Raw genomic sequence first — 21,190 nt, forward strand, 5'->3', positions numbered from 1 at the left:
GAATCCACATCGTTCTCTTGCGTGCCAGAATTCAATTTTTACATGAAATGACCATAGTTATACAGTTTATACAGATCGTTGGACATAGTATTTTAGTATTAGATCGAGGTGGTTTTCTTACCTTTCATTATATTCATCAGCCTCTACTCCTAATTGTCATGGTTATTTACAGTGTAAAACATTAAGGTTACAAAAACTTAAATTTTATCGAATAAATGAAATTAGCAATAATTAGCAATATTATTTAACGTTTAAATTTTCTGGTTAACTCGAAAATTAATTTGACAAGTTTTCAATAGATATATCATTTTCTTTTAATTCAAATTGAGTACATATATTATATATATTTTTTATTCGTAAAACTCAAACATTGTATATTTGAAATATTCGATGCTTTAAAGCAAGTATAATGTGATATAAATTAAAAAATGTGTATTTCAAATTCAAAAATTGACGTCGGGAACTATTAGACGAAGAGAAATTTATAAGAACAGCGATGATGTAATTATAAAATAGGGAAATTAGTAGAATAATATATTAGGGAATAAATTAGCATATATGTATAGCAAGCTTAGCAAAGTTTCTCAACATTTTGAGGTACATACACCTTTCATACTATTTTATGATGTACGCCCCCCGTTCCATAATGAGATTGAATTATGCTTAATATATACATTCATATATTTAATATTTAATTTGTAAAATATAAATCATGCCTTTAATGTTGGTTGTTGGATTAATATAAAAGAAAATCAATGGAAGATAACGTATTAAAAAATAATAATTAACTTAAAAATGTATTGATTATATATTAATAATCAAAAATAACGTTTTCATGTTTTTCTTAAAAACTCACTCCTCCTTAGAGTGCCCCCCCCCCCAGGTTGAGAACCGTTGATATATAGGATTGTCGATAGCAAAATAGATATTTAATAAACTAGCATACCCATCTCGGCTCCGCCCAAGATTTTAATTAATAATAACTAATTTTTTATTAACCTTATCGGACTAAATTTATGCCTAAAACCTTTTCTATGATGTCCTCTTTAATTTAAAAAAACTGCACGACGATTGAATGAGGAGTTTTGGAGTTTATCCCGAACATACAAACAAACACTAACATTTTATATATTAGTATAGATTAATTAAAAACTAATTCCATACTAACATTTTAGTATAAGCGAAACATTATTATTATATACCAACGAACTTGCCTCTTCGAGTGGTTTTTGCTAACTAAACAGACACGCTAGTATAATATATAACAATATTAGTACCTAATATATAAACCGGCGCATCCCAAACGGCTCTCGTCCATTGTTTGCTTATTCCAAAACGGCTCTCGTCGAAAAAGGTTTTTCGAAAAGGTAAATTCCTAAACGACTCCCATCGAAAAAAGTTTTTACGAACAGTTACTTACCAAAACTGCTTATGGTAATACCGGTATATTAATTTGAGCTTTTCTAAGTCTCCGTTATAAGTAATAGAATTTTATGATTTTTTATACCAAAAACAATAATTATTAATTGTGTTATCTATTCAGATCAGAATCTAAAATAAAAACATTATTTGTATAAATAATTGAATATGTTTCTTTTGATATACAAAATATAATATTATTATTATATCCAAATATTTTTAATTTAATAAAAAAATAAAACCTACTATTCGCCAAGGGCCCACTATTCTTTGATATCCGTTGTGGGCCCGTTGCCATGCCCCCCACCCATTATTCCAGGTTTGACTTATGGAATAAATTATATTTTAATATCATCTATTTGCCTAGGTATATCCTACCTGAACTTTTTTCAAAGTATAGCAACTATCATGAATAATTAATAAAATGTTACTTTGTGGTAATCATTAGTAGTTCAATCTACAACCGTGCTCTAGGCTTACCCTAGTTTTAAATATTATTGTTTTATATTTCTTTAATGATATTAATTTTTATTATTTGTTTATGTATAAATCTATGTGAATGGGTTAAAGTAATAAGTATAAGCAATAAAAAAAATTGTATGTATATGTATGTGAATTGTAGGTTTAAACCAGTGTTGAGGTCTGAGCTAAATTTTTATACCATCTTTTTGTTGAAAATATGATAATTTTAAAGCTCCTATACAACTTACTCCTTTTGAAATTCTGGCATCATTGGTTTAAAAACTATAAACTGTAGAGCAATAAAAGATATTATTGTCTTCAAAACGACATAAAAAATAACTAAAAAATATTATACGTATATTTCAATAGTATTACTACTATCCATGTAGTATTAATATATAATGATAAAATATATTAATAAGATTTGAAAATATTTGTAATTATCTTTATAGTAAGCATAGAAAAAAAATATTTCACAATAATTTATTGAATAAACTCAAATTATACATACAGGCCATAAAGGTACACACAATTTAGTAATAATTATAATTTGTAAAAAAAAAAAATATAAATATCATAATCTGTTTAAGTATAATATAAATTAATTTTTATTAAATTTTTTTATAGTAAATACATCTTTAAATACTTTATATAATTTTTTAAGTAATTATATGCATTAACATATTCACAGACAATATATCTATTTTTAATACATAAATATGTTCATATTCTACAATTAATTGTTTGCATTAAAACCGGGCCCCAGTCACAAATGAACCCCTACTTAATTGGATTTATATTATTAGTGACCACTTTAAAATGTTATCATTTATAAGTCCAAGATTATGAAAAATTTGATGACACAGTTTAGTCAAAATTTTCGTTTTGCAATTATGCAAAATATGAGTAATGACTAATGATAAACATGTGTTCAAGAAATTCAGAACAAATTCTCCATTAACTCCAGACTTAGAACAATAGTAACATTTAAAAATGGCTCTTATAAAATATAAACTTGGATATATAAATTTAATAATAATAACTACCAATAAATATAGGAAACAACATCATCCATACACAAAAAAAATGTCAATATTTTGTATATTGTTAAGTAATAAATATAATTTAAAAAATATATATATTTTAATATTTAATACTAAAATTGGGTATAAGTATATGTAAACATTGTAAACAAGTACTAATATACATATGTCATAAGTTCTTTTTTTTTTAATATTAATTTAATTTACTCTATTTATACATATTATAATTATACAAACCTATTAATTATTTTCTTTTAATTATTATTATTATTAAATACATAATAGTTACCTACTATTTAAGTTTTGATGGTTGATGTTGCTGCCCCATACTAAATTTAACTACATATGAAGTATTAAAATTACAGTACATTAGCACTTACAATATTTTTTTTATCATTTTTAATTTTCTTTACATATTATTTGTTAGTAGGTTAGTTTTCCTCGGGAACATAGTTGGGCAGGTTTGATTATTTTACACTTCTTTGAAATTAACTAGATTATCTAAAAAAAAAAGACAGTAAAAACCTAATAACTTGCCTGTAAAATGTATTATTGTAAAAAATATTTATACACACCTATGTCCTATAATTGATGTTATTCCATGTTGAAATATTAAAATCCAATATAGTATTTTAACTGTATTTTTTTTATTTTCACATTGTTCTCAATTTTTCTGAATACAATTGTAGTACAATATGTATATTCTTCAAGTCATCTGTCCAAGAATATTCTTAGTACATGCATGTAAATATGTAATAATCTTAAAATTGTAGTATGCAACAAATATTCTGGATTGATTGGAGCCAATAGCTGTATAGTTACAATGCAACTTGATTTAAAACAAGCTATGCATTATCAACTTTTGAATAATGCATAATAGATCAATAATATTGTCAATCGATATACATTTGAACAAAATTTTATAGAACTGATAAAACTGAAAATAAATGTATTAAATATATTATTATTATTTACCATAATTTTTACCAGCATTTTACAAAATTAGTAAAACTTACACTTACCAATTAATTATTCCAAGTTCCTGATAGGTCGCCAAGTACTATTCACATGCATAATACCAATTTAAATGAAACTTAGGTTTAAATAAATAGTTAAACAAAATACGTCATAAAAAAACTTATGACTACTTATGAATGAAAATTCTCGTTTACGAAGTGTTTTACGGGAAAACCTCGAGAGATAGGACGAAAGTCGTGAGACATAAAATTGATCCCCATAACCAGCTTCATAAGTTGTATGCTTTTGATTTTTTGAAAAACTGTTATTAAGGATTTTTAAACGTCGTACTTAGGTCGAACGATTTTTGAAAACCCAAAATTTGAAATAACGAGTTTTTGGAAAAAAGAAAAACTGATTCTGGTTTAGAATTACATTTAGAACATTTTAACTTCTGTGATAAATTGTCGTTGGACCACCAGGTGACCTAGGAAACGCGAATGAAAATTGAAAATATCTAAATATTAAAAAGCTCTAAGTTACACTGTGTAACAAATGTAACAAAAAATATATATTTTATAATATTACTCAGTCAACCTTTTTATTCAAAAGAGATACTATAAAGTTGACCCATGACACACACTTAAACCCAAATGACCAAAAATAGTATGTTGTGATCTTATACTGATGAATCTGTGTAGTGTGTAACACAAAATTCATAATAATTTTGAATGTCTTATATGACACAAAATGTATGTGTTTGTACTCATTTATAATGATATGTTGGATATGATGCAATGCAATTAATTTAATGTTCATTAACAATTATTTGTAATTTTTTTTTTATCGTTTTTTAATGCAGTTTCAAAAACATTCATACATATTAATATCAGTAGTAAACTCAACATAATTTTTAAACCATAAATAAATCTTAGAAATAGCATTTACTTGATTAAAATCTATAAATATTTAATGTATAAGTTAACACAAGTTAATACACACATCAGTTATAAGTTATGGATAAATTATAAAACTGTTATTTTATATATCTATTAAAAATTATATTGTCCAAATATAAATATATATTTTATATTTTGCTTTTGTTTGTCATTAAATAAGAAATTAAATTCAATGACTTAATTTTAATTTATATATTAAAAAATATAAGTTGTAAATTTGTAAAGTTTGTAAGATTTGAATACAAAACATTTTGTTAAAAGAATGTAAATATTCATCATACAAGAAGTCACTATTTCCATTTTTTTATTTTTATAGATGAAATTTGATTTAAATAGTATAAAAATAATAAGAACACAAATAATTAGTTTGTTGATACATTAAAAAGTCAATAAATAAAAACCTTTTACACCTTATAAAGAGTTAAGTAAAAAGAAATAATATTAGTCACAATAATATTCATATCAAGTTTTCTTTTATTTTATTTTAAACCGACAAACTATGTTTGATAATCAAATATCAGATATTTATCAATAGAGTAATATGGACAACTCGCTGGATAGAGATTAGTTTGTATGCGAACAACACATATTTTTTTAGTAGTCCATGTTAGTCACTATTATACTAATTTATCTGAAATCTCTTCTTTGCAGACTATAACAATAAAACAAAATCATATAAATAAAAGTATAAGCATACATTTTGTGAATATAAATGTAAAATAACCATCACCAATGTAGTATTATTTATTTGTTAATTATGATAACAATATTATAGAATATCTGGTTATTTAAAATGTTTAAACTATTGTGATAAAAATGAAACATAGGTAAACAGGAACACTAAAATAGCAGACAGTTAACCAGATAGCAATGAATACAATACTGATTTTAAGTATACATTAAATGCATTTTGACAATGTATTATGTATATTGATTAAACATAAAAATTTATATTATTTCTTTCCTCTATAAGAAAGAGTAGAATATTATAAAATTGAATGTATTATTTAAATCTCTTATTTTGTATGTGTAACAATGCCTATAAATATCTAAAAATATTGTTTTTGGTTAAATCAAAACTTAAATAATTATGAACATAATTAATAGCAGTATCAAATTGCATTGATCCCCTGTGTTGCTATGGCTGTAATATACAGACTAATAAAATATAGATAGTATTCATAAAATAACTTTTATAATAGTAAAGTGACACACTATAGTAATTCAGATAATATGAACTCTTCTACTTTACCGGATAAACAATTATGTTAGTAGGAACAGTTTTTTCAGATGTTTTTCCAAACAGAATAATCTCCTTATTGGCCTGGATACATGTATACTTCAGTTACTGTATCTTGCTAACTATAATTAGGAAAAAAAAAATTATATTAACTAAATAATTTTGAAAATTGTTTCAATAGCTCAATATTATAATGAAATTTAATGTAAAATAGAAACCAATCTTTAATCAATATTATTATAGCAAACATCTTTGTGTTATAGTTGTGTACCTAAAGTTTATATACTTATATTATTTATTATTATCTATACTTGATATAGAAAAGTAAAAAAATAACAATATAGATATATACAACCTTTTTAATATTATAAAATAGTAATTCTATCACCATTTACTACTACTATAAGATTGATCAGCCATCAATTACAAAATCCCAGGTATCAACCAACACCTGACTACAACTTTATAAGATAAATAATTATATTGTCAGTGTATCTCTTAAGTTGTTTCAGATATGCTAATAGGTAATAAACCTTAAATGAGTACTACATTATAGGAACATTAGGAACACTATACAGAACTTACATGATTTAAGTTATGAAGATTTGAATATGAATGTTGTAGATAGCATGAATTTAACTTGTTCTTTGCAATGGTTTCAATTATTTATCGATACATTGTACCTAGAAAGTAAAAATAATTATACTGTTATACTGTTAATTAAATCTACATATTATGCAAACCGGTTGTTTCCAATGACTATAAGAATGACTGATGAAGACCACATCTAAAGAGAACTGTTTAAATCTGTAATTTGTATACTGTACAGGGTAAAGAACATATTATTTAATTATACAAAAACTAACTACTTAGAACGTAAATACTAAAAAGTAAAATTAAAAAAATACAAATTATCAAATTAACGTATAATTATTATTTACTTAAAAATTGAACATAACCGCAATTGTTTATCAGACATTCGAAGTGGTAACCTTATAAAACTAAAACCATGGTTATACTAATTAATAATTCATTATCTTAATTTATAATATATGATAATATTGATAAAGCTAATTTTGTATTGTTTTTTGGCTTTTTTGTGCTTTTTGAAAGTTATCTATTTAACTACTGAAAAATTCATTACACTGACCATTTAAATGGAATCTGCATAAAATTCTCTATCGATAAACTTTAGATTTTACCATTTATCGTTCTTCTATGTGGGATTAACCTCATCTACAAACGAACAATGACACATTTTTGAATAGAAAACATAATATTACACTTGTCATTTAAAATTTACTATACCTATTGTTCAGCGTTAATACATTTTGAGACTTGTCATATTATTATTATACATTCACAACAATATACATTTAATTATAAGCATTTTTTAGGAGTATATATCGTTAATTTTGATGATTAAAATTCAAAGTTCATCAGTTATATGAACAATTATTGATACCTAGGTACCTAGTTGATATATAACACTGTTATATCCCGTTCCAGTCAGATCTTGTACGGTTATTTAATTTATTGTTTGGTACCTAGTCGGTTCTTCTTAAGGAATGAAAATCAAATATCAACACAATTTTGGTTGATGAATTTAATTTATTGATTGAGTCGAATACTGAATAGTTAATTAAGTTTTACTTAATGAAGGATCATAAAATATAGTGTTAGAGTAAAACGACTTATTAAAAATTATATGGCTTACGATCGAGTGATCGACTGACTGCGTCGTACATTTTAAAAATGATGGTCGTATCTCATATATACAACGAAATTGCTTATATAAACGAGGGGTATAAACATTAAATAAATGTATTATCGATGTGATTTGATGAAAAATTACTTCTAAATAAATTATTTTTTATGCTGATGGCGTAATTGCCAAACGTTGAAACGTGAACAAACCTAAAACGAATAAAAAGTTCAAAAATATAATTCGTTAAATCGATATACGGAGGTATACCATAAAGAAACGTATGTGTATACAAAAAAACAAGTGATTCGATTTTCAACTATTTTCGCACCCCGATTACGGGGTAAATAATGATCCTAGGCATTTTGACCATAGAACCTTTATAACTTGTCATGGTATTTATAAGTCAGTACTCGAATTTCAAAAAGATTGAACAAAAACTTAATTTCAAAAAATTCAGAAAATACGTAAAATCTAAGTACCAAAAAAGAAAAAGAAAATCATAACTTCCCAAAAAAACGTCCGATTTCTTTGGTTTTGGTACCGTTCGATTTTTGACAAAAATTTCTTAACGATGCGTAGAAAAAAATTTCTCTAACCACCCAAAGTCTAAGTGTTCCGTGGCGACAAAGTCAAAAAACTGCAAAATCCTAATTTCTGACGCCAAAAAGAGGGGTAAAAAAGGCTCTTACTGTGTCGACACAAGACGCCGATTTTGATCACCGATCTACAAAAATCGAACCTGCAAATTTCAGAAACGTGGAACAAAAAATAAACATTTTTCAAAATATCCATGAGGGGGGGGGCATAGGACCCTCCGACCACCGAAAGATTTTATGTAAAATAACTTAAAACAAAACTTTTGGTGAAGAAACTATGCCCCTACATCGAAACCCGGCCGAGTAACACTCGACTAAAAAACTCAAATTTCGGAATTCCAAAGCCCCAAAGTGGGGTAAAAACGGCTTTTACGGTCTCGACAAAAGATACCACTTTTAATCAGAATCCTCAAAAATACCAGAATATTGAGTTTCAGACACGTCGAACGACTACTAAGGTTTTTCAAAAATATATTGGGGGGGGGGGGGTTAAAGGTACCTCAACTACAGGGTAATTTTTGGAGAGACCTAACCATTGTTTAGGAACGTAACTTTTATAGCTGTAGAGACAATAGTTTTTTCGTAAGAATTTTTCAAAATTATAATATATCATATCATTGCCGCATGATTCTCGATATGATTTGATGAAAAACTATTTCTAAATAATACGTATACTTATGCCTAGTGTTTTACTAAATATGAATGCCTTCCTAAAATTTAACAATTTAATGCAAGTATACAGTACTAATAAGTAATAATAGTACTCATAAATAATGATGAAACACAATAGGAAATTAAGAATATTTACTCTTTTGAAAAGGTGTTTAAGGTCTACCTTTTGTAATTGTACGTATAATAAGTAATGTAGTTTTTTTATTTACATAGAATATTATATGACTTTGACGTTTGCGAATATATCGTATTTCTTACAAATTGTACCGTGTCGTAATTTTTCATAAATTTTTTGTTGCTTTTGGTAATTAAAATGTAGAAGATTCAATATTGTTATACCGTTTAGGGTAATGTTAAACTTTTATAACTGAAAAATATAATTATTTACTTTGAAACCAGATTCATTAAAGAAATTGACTTAAGTACCTAATGTTGAATATTATGCAGACTTGCATTAAGTAAATAAAATAAATATTTAAAAAGTTTTATGTTATACAACATAACTTTTCTAAAACTTCGCATTTTACAACTCGTTATTTTAACCCATGATATAATATGTTGATATTATGATATTCATCTATAGATTTTGAGATTCAACTTGAAGTACTAACTTATTAATATTAGTTCATAGTTGTATCGTTTCGAAATCTTCGAGGTTCAATGCAGTGACACCTCGAGATCAAATTTCTGTTCTCCCTTTACTATTTGGAAGATTATCTAGGGACGCATCTGCGTCGATCCTTGAAGATTTTATCTAGATGGGGCCAGTTAACCTAGGGTTTAGTTTTGGAGTTAGATTTTTGAAAACGTAATAATAAATTGAATTTTTGGACAAAAATTCATAAAAAAATCAGAATTTGGACAGTTATATAATTATAAATGAGTTGACAGTTTTTAAATATTATGCAATAGTTTATGAGGAAAATAGAAAATAGCGAAAATATTGAATGTGCGGTAGGGTTGCCTATACAAAATACCTTCAAATCTGTATGCCAATTTAATAAAATACATAATGCGTTCACTATTTGAGGTGTACTGTATGACAGAATAATTTATAAAATAAATTGTATCATAGAGATAGAATAATAGAAGAATCAACCGACCAACCAATATTTTATTTTTAAAAAATAATTATAATGTATAGAACTTGCCTATATAAACCCCTTCTACTGATGAAAGAAATAAGGATCTGACAGCCTGGCTATAACTAATATTATTGAAATATAAACAAAACAGTAAATGATTCTGTCAGGCTTCTCTAAGATATGGCATATATTTCGGACATTCATCTTGCAAATATGTGAGTGAATCATTCGTTATGAATAACACTAGAAGCAATAATAATAATAATTATTATAGACCTTTAGAAACATTTTTGATCTATTTTTTTATTATTATTATTTTCTTTTTTAAACTTGGTACTATTTTGGAGACTATACAACAAATTGGAGAGATGCAACATGAACTTAGCACTCCGAACAAAATGTATTTCTGTTAAAAATGTGCAGTATCAAATTATTTTTAAAAATATTGTATTCGTTTGGACATAATACAATAAAATAGAAATGCCAATGTAAACGCAGCACCCCGATCTAAGTTTGATTAATGCGGTTGTTAAAAATAAATTCCAAAACTTGTTGAAATTGTATGTCAAGCACGTTTGCTGTTTCGATAGTATTCGATGGCACCGAATTTAGTCATAAGAATCTAATCATAATATTAACTTTAACATTCATATTTTTAAATTATGATAGATTTTTTTTGAAAATGAAAATGGCCCAGCTGTTTAATTAGAATCTGAGTTAATAGATTTGTTTGGTGTATAATTTTGAAATACTCAGTAAATTCGTTTTATAAATATTTAGAGGAAATAATAATATAAAATAGGTTTATATTTTTATATTTTTTTTTATTAACAATAAATGCTTTGACATCTGTAGTTTTAGCCTATACAGTGTTACATTGACTTAGAATTATGCATATATAATAGATAAGATTACATAAGATGCATAAGGTACATAAGGTTTTATAAGGTTTTTAAATTTTAAAAGTATATATACAATATACATAAGTATTAACATTTGGGATATTGGGTTACAATAATTTTATAAGATTAATAGATCTATACAAATTAAAAATGGCGTTAACGTTGGCTTCCCCTAATGCTTCCTCCATGTTATTGGGTGACTTAAAATTTTTCGTTCTTCATTATACATATGGCAGTGAAGTGTGATATTCTCGTTTCTATTTTTATAGTGTTTATAAATCATATTCTAAAAAGTGTAGAAGCATAGAATTGAAGTAAATTATTAATAAATCTATTAAATAATTGTATTCGTTTGGACATAATACAATAAAATAAGGATACCAACGTAAACTCAGCACCCTGATTTAAGTTTGATTATTGCGGTTGTAAAACTGTGTTATAAATTCCAAATCTTGTTGTAAATTGTTTGTCACACACGTCTACAAATGTTTCAATTGCATTCGATGCTACCGAATTTATTCATAAGATCTGATTATAATATTAAGTGATTTGCATATATGTATACATAAGCATGTAAATTAATAATATTTAGTAGCATACATTTTTATATTAATTATTTTTTTTTTAGAAGTATGATGTATTAAATTAAAACGTATAAGTCCAAATAATTTAATTCTAGTAGGTCATAGTGCCTTTATAATTGTTTTTTACTTGCCTAGATATAATTTATATTTATTATATTATACAATTAATAAAATATTGGAATATTAATTTAAAAGATTTTATATTATTCAATTTTATAATGATTAATTAAGTATTCAATGTTATTTTACGTTCTAATTAATATTAAAAATAAATATTATAACGACATAGAGATAATGTCACACTTGAATAGTTTTAACATATTTTTATTTTATATTTCTAAACTGTTGTATTGTTTTCATTGTAGATGAAGAAAATTTTATTATTAGAATTAGAATTGGAGATGATAGTGTCGACGATAAAAATTTAAACGTAAAATGCGATTAGATTATTCGGGAACCTTTATGATCAATAGTTATCAATGGAAAAGAGTTAAATCCAATAAATGGCACCCACCAAATGAAATGTTAAAAAAATCACAATGGTACTTACCTATTATCTATATCATTATTTTCATAACTATTGTTTGGTCATGAAACTCCTACAACCGTAGTGGTCGGTCTCAATGACTACACCACCGAGTTGACAACAATAATAATAAAATGGCAAGACTTATAGAAGGTTGAAAGTAGTGGTTGGTTGGTTATTGACCACATCAACTACACCATTAAATATAATATTAATTGTATGGCAAAACACACAATAATTTATTGTTTGCCAATAAAACTATATATAATAAAAAAATTGTTAACTGTCAAAGACGTCTCTTTGAACAGTCCACAACGGAATACAAAATATAATATTACAAATAATAAGAAAATAATAATATCAACACGAATGATAATACAAATATAATGATAATAAGATAATACAATATTTACGCGTCTCCGACGACCGTGTTAGGTGGTGACGAGTTGACGTTTTTCTACGGGAGACAAGTGACGGCGGCAGTTGGACCCCTGCGTAAATGTTATCGCGGTTCGTGCGGCTTATCTGACCCACGTCAACAACCGTTATTCAATAACTTATAAATAATTTAATTGGTAAATGGAACACGGTCCGCAGCGATGTAGTATAAAAGAAAATATATGCGGCACAACGGTGGACACGGTGACAACACTTGGATTTGGCGACACTACGAAGCCCGAGGAACAAAGCGACCGCGAGCAAGCGGTGACAGCGTGACGGCGATCCGTAAATCGGTCAGACACCTGAGAAAAACGACAGGCCGTAAAAGGTGGCAAAGGTCGTTGGACAACTGAACTGGTCAAGTGTCTTGTCCGCCTCGGATGTACGTTATCGTTGACAATACACTAGCAGGCGGAAGGGACGACACGGCCAGTTCACACATATCGGCTGGACTTATCTCTCGGGACGTGAATATCTTGATATGCTGGATTTTTTCGGTCTCGGTGCGCGAACAACTATCAATTAAGTCAATGAGTTCACAATACGAATTATTTTCTTACGTGATTATATCAACATATAAGAGTTGAGTTTCCAAAACGCGAGACTTGAAAATGTAAGACAATATATTTGTACAATAAATGGTTTTAACGGAAGTGGAACGTTTACTGTAAAACGTAGTTTTGTTTTGGATTTTAGTGGTGCATATCATGCCACTAAAAAAATACCAGAAAACGTGATGTTATTAATAAACAGTACTTTACATCTAATTTTTCCATTTATAAGTAAGTAATTTGTATTTCATAAACAATTATTATCGATATTATAATTTATAATGTTTGATTTACTTCATCGATAACTAAAGTTGTCTTCATTAACAGCGTCCATCAATATTTGTTTATGAGTTAATTTTGTCAAACAATTTTTATAAATTATTATTATTATTGGTTGTCAAATATATTAGTGTTTAATCAGTATGTTTTTATGGTCAGATTGTAATTTTCTTCCCAAAAAGTACATTACCTGTCTTGAAAATTCGTGTGCTCTCGCATATACACATTAAGTAACGAGTTTCGTATTTTTTGTACTGTAATCCCCGTATCAGTTTTTTGAAAACTTATTCATATTGTTTTATAACGGAATGGGTAAAAAATAAAGTTTATTTTTACTTGATTCAACGACAAACTACTATCCATTTTCCGGAACGGATCAGAACTTTGAAACTATGCGACGTATATGCATTTTTGACATAATTATATTGTTGAATAACTGCCGTTAATTAACAATAAATGTATATAATAATTATTGGATATGTAATACGTCCATCTAAAACAGGGGTCGGTAACCGTTTGAGACAGCAGAGCCAAAATTTACATCTTACAATTTAAATAATTTTCCAGTTTTTAAAGAACCGCAAAAAATATTTGTTTCAAAATCTTTGTATTTGCTTATATATGTTAAGGTGTATGACCGCAGTAGGCGAATGTTGACAGTTACTAGTGTATGTTAACATTTACCAAAAATCGTAGTGAATGTTGACAAAATTGTCTTAACGCGTTCATACACCGGTGATTGTTGACATTTACAACCAGTGTTTGGTAAATATTGACCACACTTGAAGCACGATGCCACGATGTATGTAAAAGGTATTTTTGTATTATTTTGTAAAATTAAGACATTATCGCCCAATAACAATATGCATTGGAGACGTTTGGACATTAGTAATATTATCGCATGAGACAATCCGATTGTCAATCGTTTGCTAGATAATATAATATAAATATACTCTCGTCAGTATCGACGCGTATTCTAAGCCGAGCGCAACTGTGTAAGTGTAATATTTTATTATTAATTATATTATGTTCAAATTAAAATTAATAATGGATCAAAATATAAAAGAAATTTTTTACGAAAAGTTTAGTGAATTTTTATTAAAAAAAAGGGAAGATAATTGTTTTTATTTAAACACTGATAAATATAATAAATATATAAGTGAATTTATAAATTTTAAAGCAAAAAAAAATAAACAACGAAGTGATTACAGACGATTAAATCGGTTTGACGTTATGGATATTATGGATAATCGTAAACTAATCGTCCTACTAAAAGAAGGTGAAACTAAAATTATTTTCTATGTAAAGAACGAAGAACTATACGACATTATGCACGAAGCTCATATAAAAACTGGTCACGGAGGGCGAACCAGAATTATGAATGAATTGCAGAACAAATACAAAAATATAACATATGAAGTTGTTATGTTATTTTTAAATTTATGTGTTCAATGCCAAACTAAACAAAAAATTCCAAAAAATGTATTGTAATCAAACCTATTATAAGTCGTGAACTTAATTCCCGGTGTCAAGTAGACTTGGTAGATATGCAAACTTGCAAAGATGGTGAATTTAAATTTATATTAAATTATCAGGATCACCTAACCAAATTCATTCAATTAAGACCTCTAAAATCTAAAACTGCAGAAAAAGTTGCACATCACTTATTAAATATATTTCTTGTTTTCGGTGCTCCAAATATTTTACATTCCGACAACGGACGAGAGTTCGTAAATAAAGTTATATCAGAGCTATGTTCAATGTGGGATGGTGTGAAAATTGTGCATGGTAAACCACGCCACAGTCAAACACAAAGATCTATCGAAAGGGCAAACCAAGATTTCCAAAATATACTGAGAGCTATGATGGAAGATAATGACACTACAAAATGGTCAGAAGCATTACCATTTGTTCAATTTACAAAAAATACAACGTATCATCAAGGTATTAAGCAAACGCCATACGAAGCTATGTTTGGCACTAAAGCACAAAGAGGTCTTTTGACATCTTCTCTTCCACGAGAACAAAGAAAAACTAGCAACAGAAGAAGAGTTAGAACAAATACTTCAGTCTATAAGTAAGTATAAATTATAAAATTAAAATAAAATATATTAATATGCACTGACGCCTTATATGCATAAGGTGTGATCGATATATAGTAACTAAATAATAAAGGAAGTAGAGGAAGAGTCTAACGGTAAAAGTGACGATAATCTTGACAATCGAGCAAATAATGATGAAGATAAGCTCAACGATAAAAGTGATGACAAAAACCAAAATTAATTATTAAGTATGTAATTCAAAATAATAATAGCTATTACAAAAATAATTTAAACAAATATTTTGTATTTAAAATACATAAATGAAAGGAAGGAGAATACAATTAAGAATAGAGCATTGGCACTAAATGGACTTCAAACACAAGCAAGTGTAATGCTGCGATCGTCAAACCAAAAATTTCCGTCTGCTCAAGTAGGTGATACTGTTCGAGTGCGTGTTCCAGATATCGATCGAGGACGTATGGATTACCAAAATATTTTGGCTGTTGTAATGGACGTCGATAATGACTTCTACAAATTAGGAACAAAATATGGAATTATCAGTCAGCTGTACACTCGAAATCAATTTGCAGTTTGCAAAGAAAAATTGATATCGTTAAACGATGTTTTATCCGATAAGACAATGTTTTTGAGACAGGTATCGACAGCTGCTTCCAAAAGTGGTGGCCAAGATTATGTACGATGCAATTGTAAAAAAAAATGTAATACAAAAAAATGTAATTGTAAGAATGGGGGAATACTTTGCAACAGTAAATGCCACGATAGCTTACCATGTTGTAATAAATAAAATTTAAAATTAATATATACTACTAAACTATAAATTAAAAAATTAATTTGTTAAATTATATATATTTATATATAATTATTATTATTATTATTTATATATTTTTTTTTTTTATTTTTTTTTTTATTTTTTTTTTTATATTTATTTTATTTTTATATTTATTTTTTTTTTTCTAGCTATCTATTTGATTATATATGTTGTCAACATGTCAACATTCACTAAATAACTATTGCGCATGTCAACAAATACTGGTAAATGTCCGCATTGTGAGATATTTGAAATCATTGATGACATTCACAAAAATTTTTAGTAAATTTCGACATACACCGGTGACTGTCAATATTTACTGCCATGCGGTCATACACCTTAACATATATAATTGATTTTAGATTTAAAATAAACGAATTTACAAACAAAACAATATTTATTCATGTAAAAACATACAAATATTTTTAGCACAAAACATATTCAAGTATTTTAGCATTAATATAATAAATTATACGGTTATTGAATAATAACATAGATTAAATATACTAGTATTATTATAGTATTAATATAATAATACATTTAATTTATGGTAATAGATAGTTATATGGTTACATCAATGGGAACATTGGTTTTGTATGTATTTGGAAAGTTTTGTACACAATTTTAAATTTAGTTGATTATGATGGCCTGTGCAGGTATTTCATATTCTTAAAGCGACAAAAATATATATTTTTTTTGATACCTAATAAAATGATTATTTTTGTGTGTGGACCTAGAGAGCCGCAACTTAAGATCGAAAGAGCCGCAGGTTGCCGACACCTGAACTAAAGCAATTTATAAATTATGTTTAACACTGCAGGTACAAGTGATACTGTGTATTCATGGTATAAAAATGACAAATTACTCGTTGAAAGAAAAGCAATAATTGACACGGAACTCATGGGTTTGATAATGATTACAATTCAAAGTCGGTAAGATTGTCGGATGCTGGCAATTATAAGTGCGCTGTGAAAAATACTATGGGTTCAATTCAATTCAAATTCAATGTAGTTGTTTATGGTAAAGACAATTTGTCATTATCCTTATAATATAATATCAATCGGTATAGATTTAGTTTGTTGATATTATCAAAACTCGCTGTTAGTTCTTGAAGTACTATAATAAGAAATTTAGAATAAATCGACAATTGCCAAATCCAAAAACATTCACACTTGGCTAATACAAAAATTAGATAAATTAATCTAAATGTTTTTAACTTTTAACTTAGATGGCAGTTATTGCACACCAATTTTGTAATTTATCGACATAAGATGAAGATACTATGGTTTTATATGAATATGGTATCTATAGTTTCATCGGGACTACTAATTTATTAGGTGGATCAACACGACCATGACAATGAACAGAGTAGAATTTATTTATGGGGAAGATTTCTGTAATCTAGTGGGTCTGAGGTAATGATGATTGGGCCACAATAATTCAAAAAATAATTCTCAGATCTAAACTAATTCTATAGAATTCCGTAGACGCGTATATCCGCACGTGCGTACGGCGGTTTTATACGTTGTCTAATGGAGGATAAATGATAATACGTGCAGACCTAGTATGGCACGACAAAACAGCCACGATATAATATTTAATAATAATGGACTGTATTCCGTAAACACATATAATATTATATAACATAATAAAATATAAATATAATAAATATATAAATGAGTCTGACCTGATCAGCAACGGGAAAAGGACAACCGAAAACGCTTCAAACTGGATCACCGTCGAGCCATCCCACAACATAATATAGTATACTAGAATAATATATAATGTTATAATAATGTTCAAACGCGTTAAACTACACCCGGCGTGTAATAATATAATAATCGGACCAAATATAAAAATATCAGTCGAATCGCGAAGATACTATATAATTTTAATTATTAGTACACACTGTGTAAAATAATATTTACGAACAGCCAACTAATAAAAAATATAAATACACAAATATAATAATAACTAATGACGTCGGAACGACCACAACGACGGCGGCGTGGCATCGATGATCGGACCTGTGCGGCTGTGCGTTGTCATAATATTGTTCAGGCGGCCGGTGGAAGCACCATCAGTCCATAAAGTCATCGATGTCACGGTCACATTCCAATCAATTGATAACGATTGATTCCGATAACATCGATTGATATCGAACAAATGGGTGATGGTCAGCACACAGTGATAGAAATCAACGACGAACTAGATGACTCAGGTGGCCTGTCACACACACCACTCACACAAGAGTTGCTGGTGGACTTACATTGCGTCGAACATTTGACCAATTTCGATAGTTGATACAGAAACGAAAGAAAAATCATAAATAATCATTTGTGTACTGTGTATACATACAATATACAATACAGGGTGTCCCACGGAGATCTGTCAAATGAAATAATGAAATAACATATTTTGTTCTAATCGATATTTTTATAAAATGTCTTTTAAATATAAGTCATAGGCACTCGCAAAACAATTTTAGTACACATTTTTTATTTTTTAATATTGAAAATAAAATACTTAAAAATTGATTAAAAAAATATTCAAAATAGCCAATTTATAAATCTGATTTTAAAAAATATTTAGTTGGTAAAAACATTTATTTAAGTCCATTGGCTAATGTTTTACAAATTTTTTAAATATCAATATTCTCGTTAGGTAAATTACGATCTAGTTTATGTTAGAAACATTATAATTTCAAAAAATATTTTATATAAACATTTTTAAATAGATGCATGTTAAAATCTAACTATTTTTTTTTTTATTGTTTTACATAAACTCGATCGTAATTTACTTAATGAGAATATTAATATTTAAAAAAATTGAAAAAATCAGCCACTGGACTTAAATAAATGTTTTTACCATCTAATTTTTTTTAAATTAGATTCACAAATTGGCTATTTTCGAATATTTTGGAAATTTTTTTATTTTCAGTATTAAAAAATAAAAAATAAAAAATGCATACTAAAAATGTAGCGTCTATGAATTATATTTAAAAGAATGTTTTTTTAAATATTGATTAGAACAAAAGTTATTTCATTTGTCAGATCTTCGTGGGACACTCCATATACGTAATATAATATAATCGCAGAGCGCCTTAGTTATATTAGATGTTTTTATACCCAAATCGGCGCGATGATGTAGTATAATAAATGTAGTAATAATAATACTAAATGAAGTGACTAACATGCTACGAGCGATACAGTGTTGGAACGTATTATTGGTGTAGTTTATATTTATCAATAATATAATGGTTAGGGCTCGGGACTTCTAGGAGCTTGCATGTTTTTAAAAAATCATTAAAAACATAGCCAACTAATATAAAAAAATTTTTATAGCAATACGAGTCTATATTTAAAATGTACAGTTGCATATTTCGTATATTTGACCTTTTTTCATTTATTAGTGCATATTCGACAATTCTTAATTTTATAATTGCACAATATAGATTGTATATATAAATTAAAATGTTTCCTATTGCTTGATATATTATATTACATTATAATGTTTATAGTCGTCTTAATATTATACGACAATAATATTATTCGCAAATTCGCATCACGCTGTACGTAAGTACGGTATGATATTGCACGGAAGGAATTATGTAACAAACATTTATAACTTATAAGTAACATTTATGTGTAAATGTGCTTTTTTCCAGAACTATTCATGTGAATAAAACGTAAAAAAAATTATGCAGCCAAAACTTCGTTGAATGATATAATTGAAAATTAAAATAAATAGAAATCAAATACTCGGTATTCTTACTCGGTATACTTCGGTTACCGTTATAGTCGCTACACTGTCACTCAGTACATTATAACATCACGCAAGATCTAATAGTCAAATAAATTATTATTACATTCAAATATACGTTATTATTCACAAGTTATTTATTTAATTTTGTGGATAATTTATTCAGAATATAGTTCTATATTTGACTAGAAAACTGCACACTGGCTCAGTAAGTACACAATACGCGGACAGCGAAAATTGTACATGTTACGGGATAATTAGGAATTTGGCCATTATACACGATGTCTGATTTTTAAGGCAAAGTATAAATAAGGTTACATTGTCCGGGCATTGTATCGGCATTTTCCCGACAATCTCAAACACTGAAGTTATTACATTTCAGCCCTACATTTTTGACACTACCATCAAACTTTGCAATTCTAAGTAGTCGATTGGGAATGCCGTAACAAGTCATAATATTAATTAATCAACATTCGTCTAACAAACAACAGTTTTATTAAAACGTTGAGATCAAGGTCTTCAAACTGAAAATACATTTTTACGACTAATGGCAATATTGTGTCATATTTCTTATGAGGGGGAAGAAATGTATTACGAATGTGAAGTTTCGAAATTTAAACCGACGTCCCGTGTCAAATTGACACCATGTGCACCGTCACCAAAATTACCGTCAGTAAATATATATTATGTACACAGATCTCGTTCACTACCATTTTACCATCAAGTTTCATAATAGGTAGATTCTCTTTAATTTTTAAACTAACGGAGCTAAACGTGATCTGTTCGCCATGTTCACAATTGTATGACTGCAGAGGCACCACACCCGAGTGATGCGTCCTCTTAAGTCGGCGTCAGATCGGCAGTGTTCACAGTCCAGACATTGTCCTTTCACCCAGAGGGCGAGAGATATTCTGAATTATTTGTGTACAACGTAATATTTAAAGTTTTTATTTTTGATTATTGATTACTATTATTTATATTATGCTGTCCTGTTGAGACGTCTTTGACAGCAACATTGTATCTTTGTATAATTGTCATTGTAAGTCAGGCCAGACCTTAACCGTAGTTATGAGCTGATGTACTAACTCTTTACATTTTAAAAAATGATTTATGATTCACATTGGCTAGGAGAA

General features: G+C 27.6%; 1 protein-coding gene and 1 long non-coding RNA gene across 10 annotated transcripts; one reads left to right on the forward strand and one right to left on the reverse strand.

The window, feature by feature from the left end:
• Positions 1-2,345: 2,345 nt before the first annotated feature.
• Positions 2,346-12,949, reverse strand: LOC132921447 (uncharacterized). Of its 9 annotated transcripts, none has more exons than XR_009660877.1 (8): positions 12,178-12,949; positions 7,231-7,316; positions 7,022-7,081; positions 6,824-6,887; positions 6,666-6,763; positions 3,947-6,202; positions 3,500-3,861; positions 2,346-3,425 (listed from the first exon to the last, which is right to left on the reverse strand). It is a non-coding gene; the product is annotated as an uncharacterized LOC132921447 (long non-coding RNA). The 9 variants fall into 9 exon arrangements; XR_009660873.1 differs by having other exon boundaries at positions 6,824-6,901; XR_009660878.1 differs by lacking the exon at positions 7,022-7,081.
• A 1,708-nt stretch (positions 12,950-14,657) lies between these two features.
• On the forward strand, positions 14,658-17,231 carry LOC132918941 (KRAB-A domain-containing protein 2-like). The gene is made up of 4 exons (XM_060980298.1): positions 14,658-14,788; positions 14,932-15,501; positions 15,794-16,173; positions 17,116-17,231. Exons 1-4 carry the CDS (start codon positions 14,658-14,660, stop codon positions 17,229-17,231), a joined length of 1,197 nt encoding a protein of 398 aa, XP_060836281.1.
• The last annotated feature ends 3,959 nt before the right edge of the window (positions 17,232-21,190 follow it).

Source organism: Rhopalosiphum padi, chromosome 2, assembly GCF_020882245.1.
Source record: "Rhopalosiphum padi isolate XX-2018 chromosome 2, ASM2088224v1, whole genome shotgun sequence".
Lineage (NCBI taxonomy): Eukaryota > Metazoa > Arthropoda > Insecta > Hemiptera > Aphididae > Rhopalosiphum > Rhopalosiphum padi.

Excerpts from the sequence above, each read along its gene's own strand:
- LOC132918941 (XM_060980298.1), top strand. The coding sequence starts at position 14,658 with ATGGATATTATGGATAATCGTAAACTAATCGTCCTACTAAAAGAAGGT. Across the intron at positions 14,789-14,931 it reads ATAAAAACTGGTCACGGAGG|TCGTGAACTTAATTCCCGGT; the intron begins GCGAACCAGAAT and ends ACCTATTATAAG. Across the intron at positions 16,174-17,115 it reads AGATTATGTACGATGCAATT|GTACAAGTGATACTGTGTAT; the intron begins GTAAAAAAAAAT and ends TTAACACTGCAG.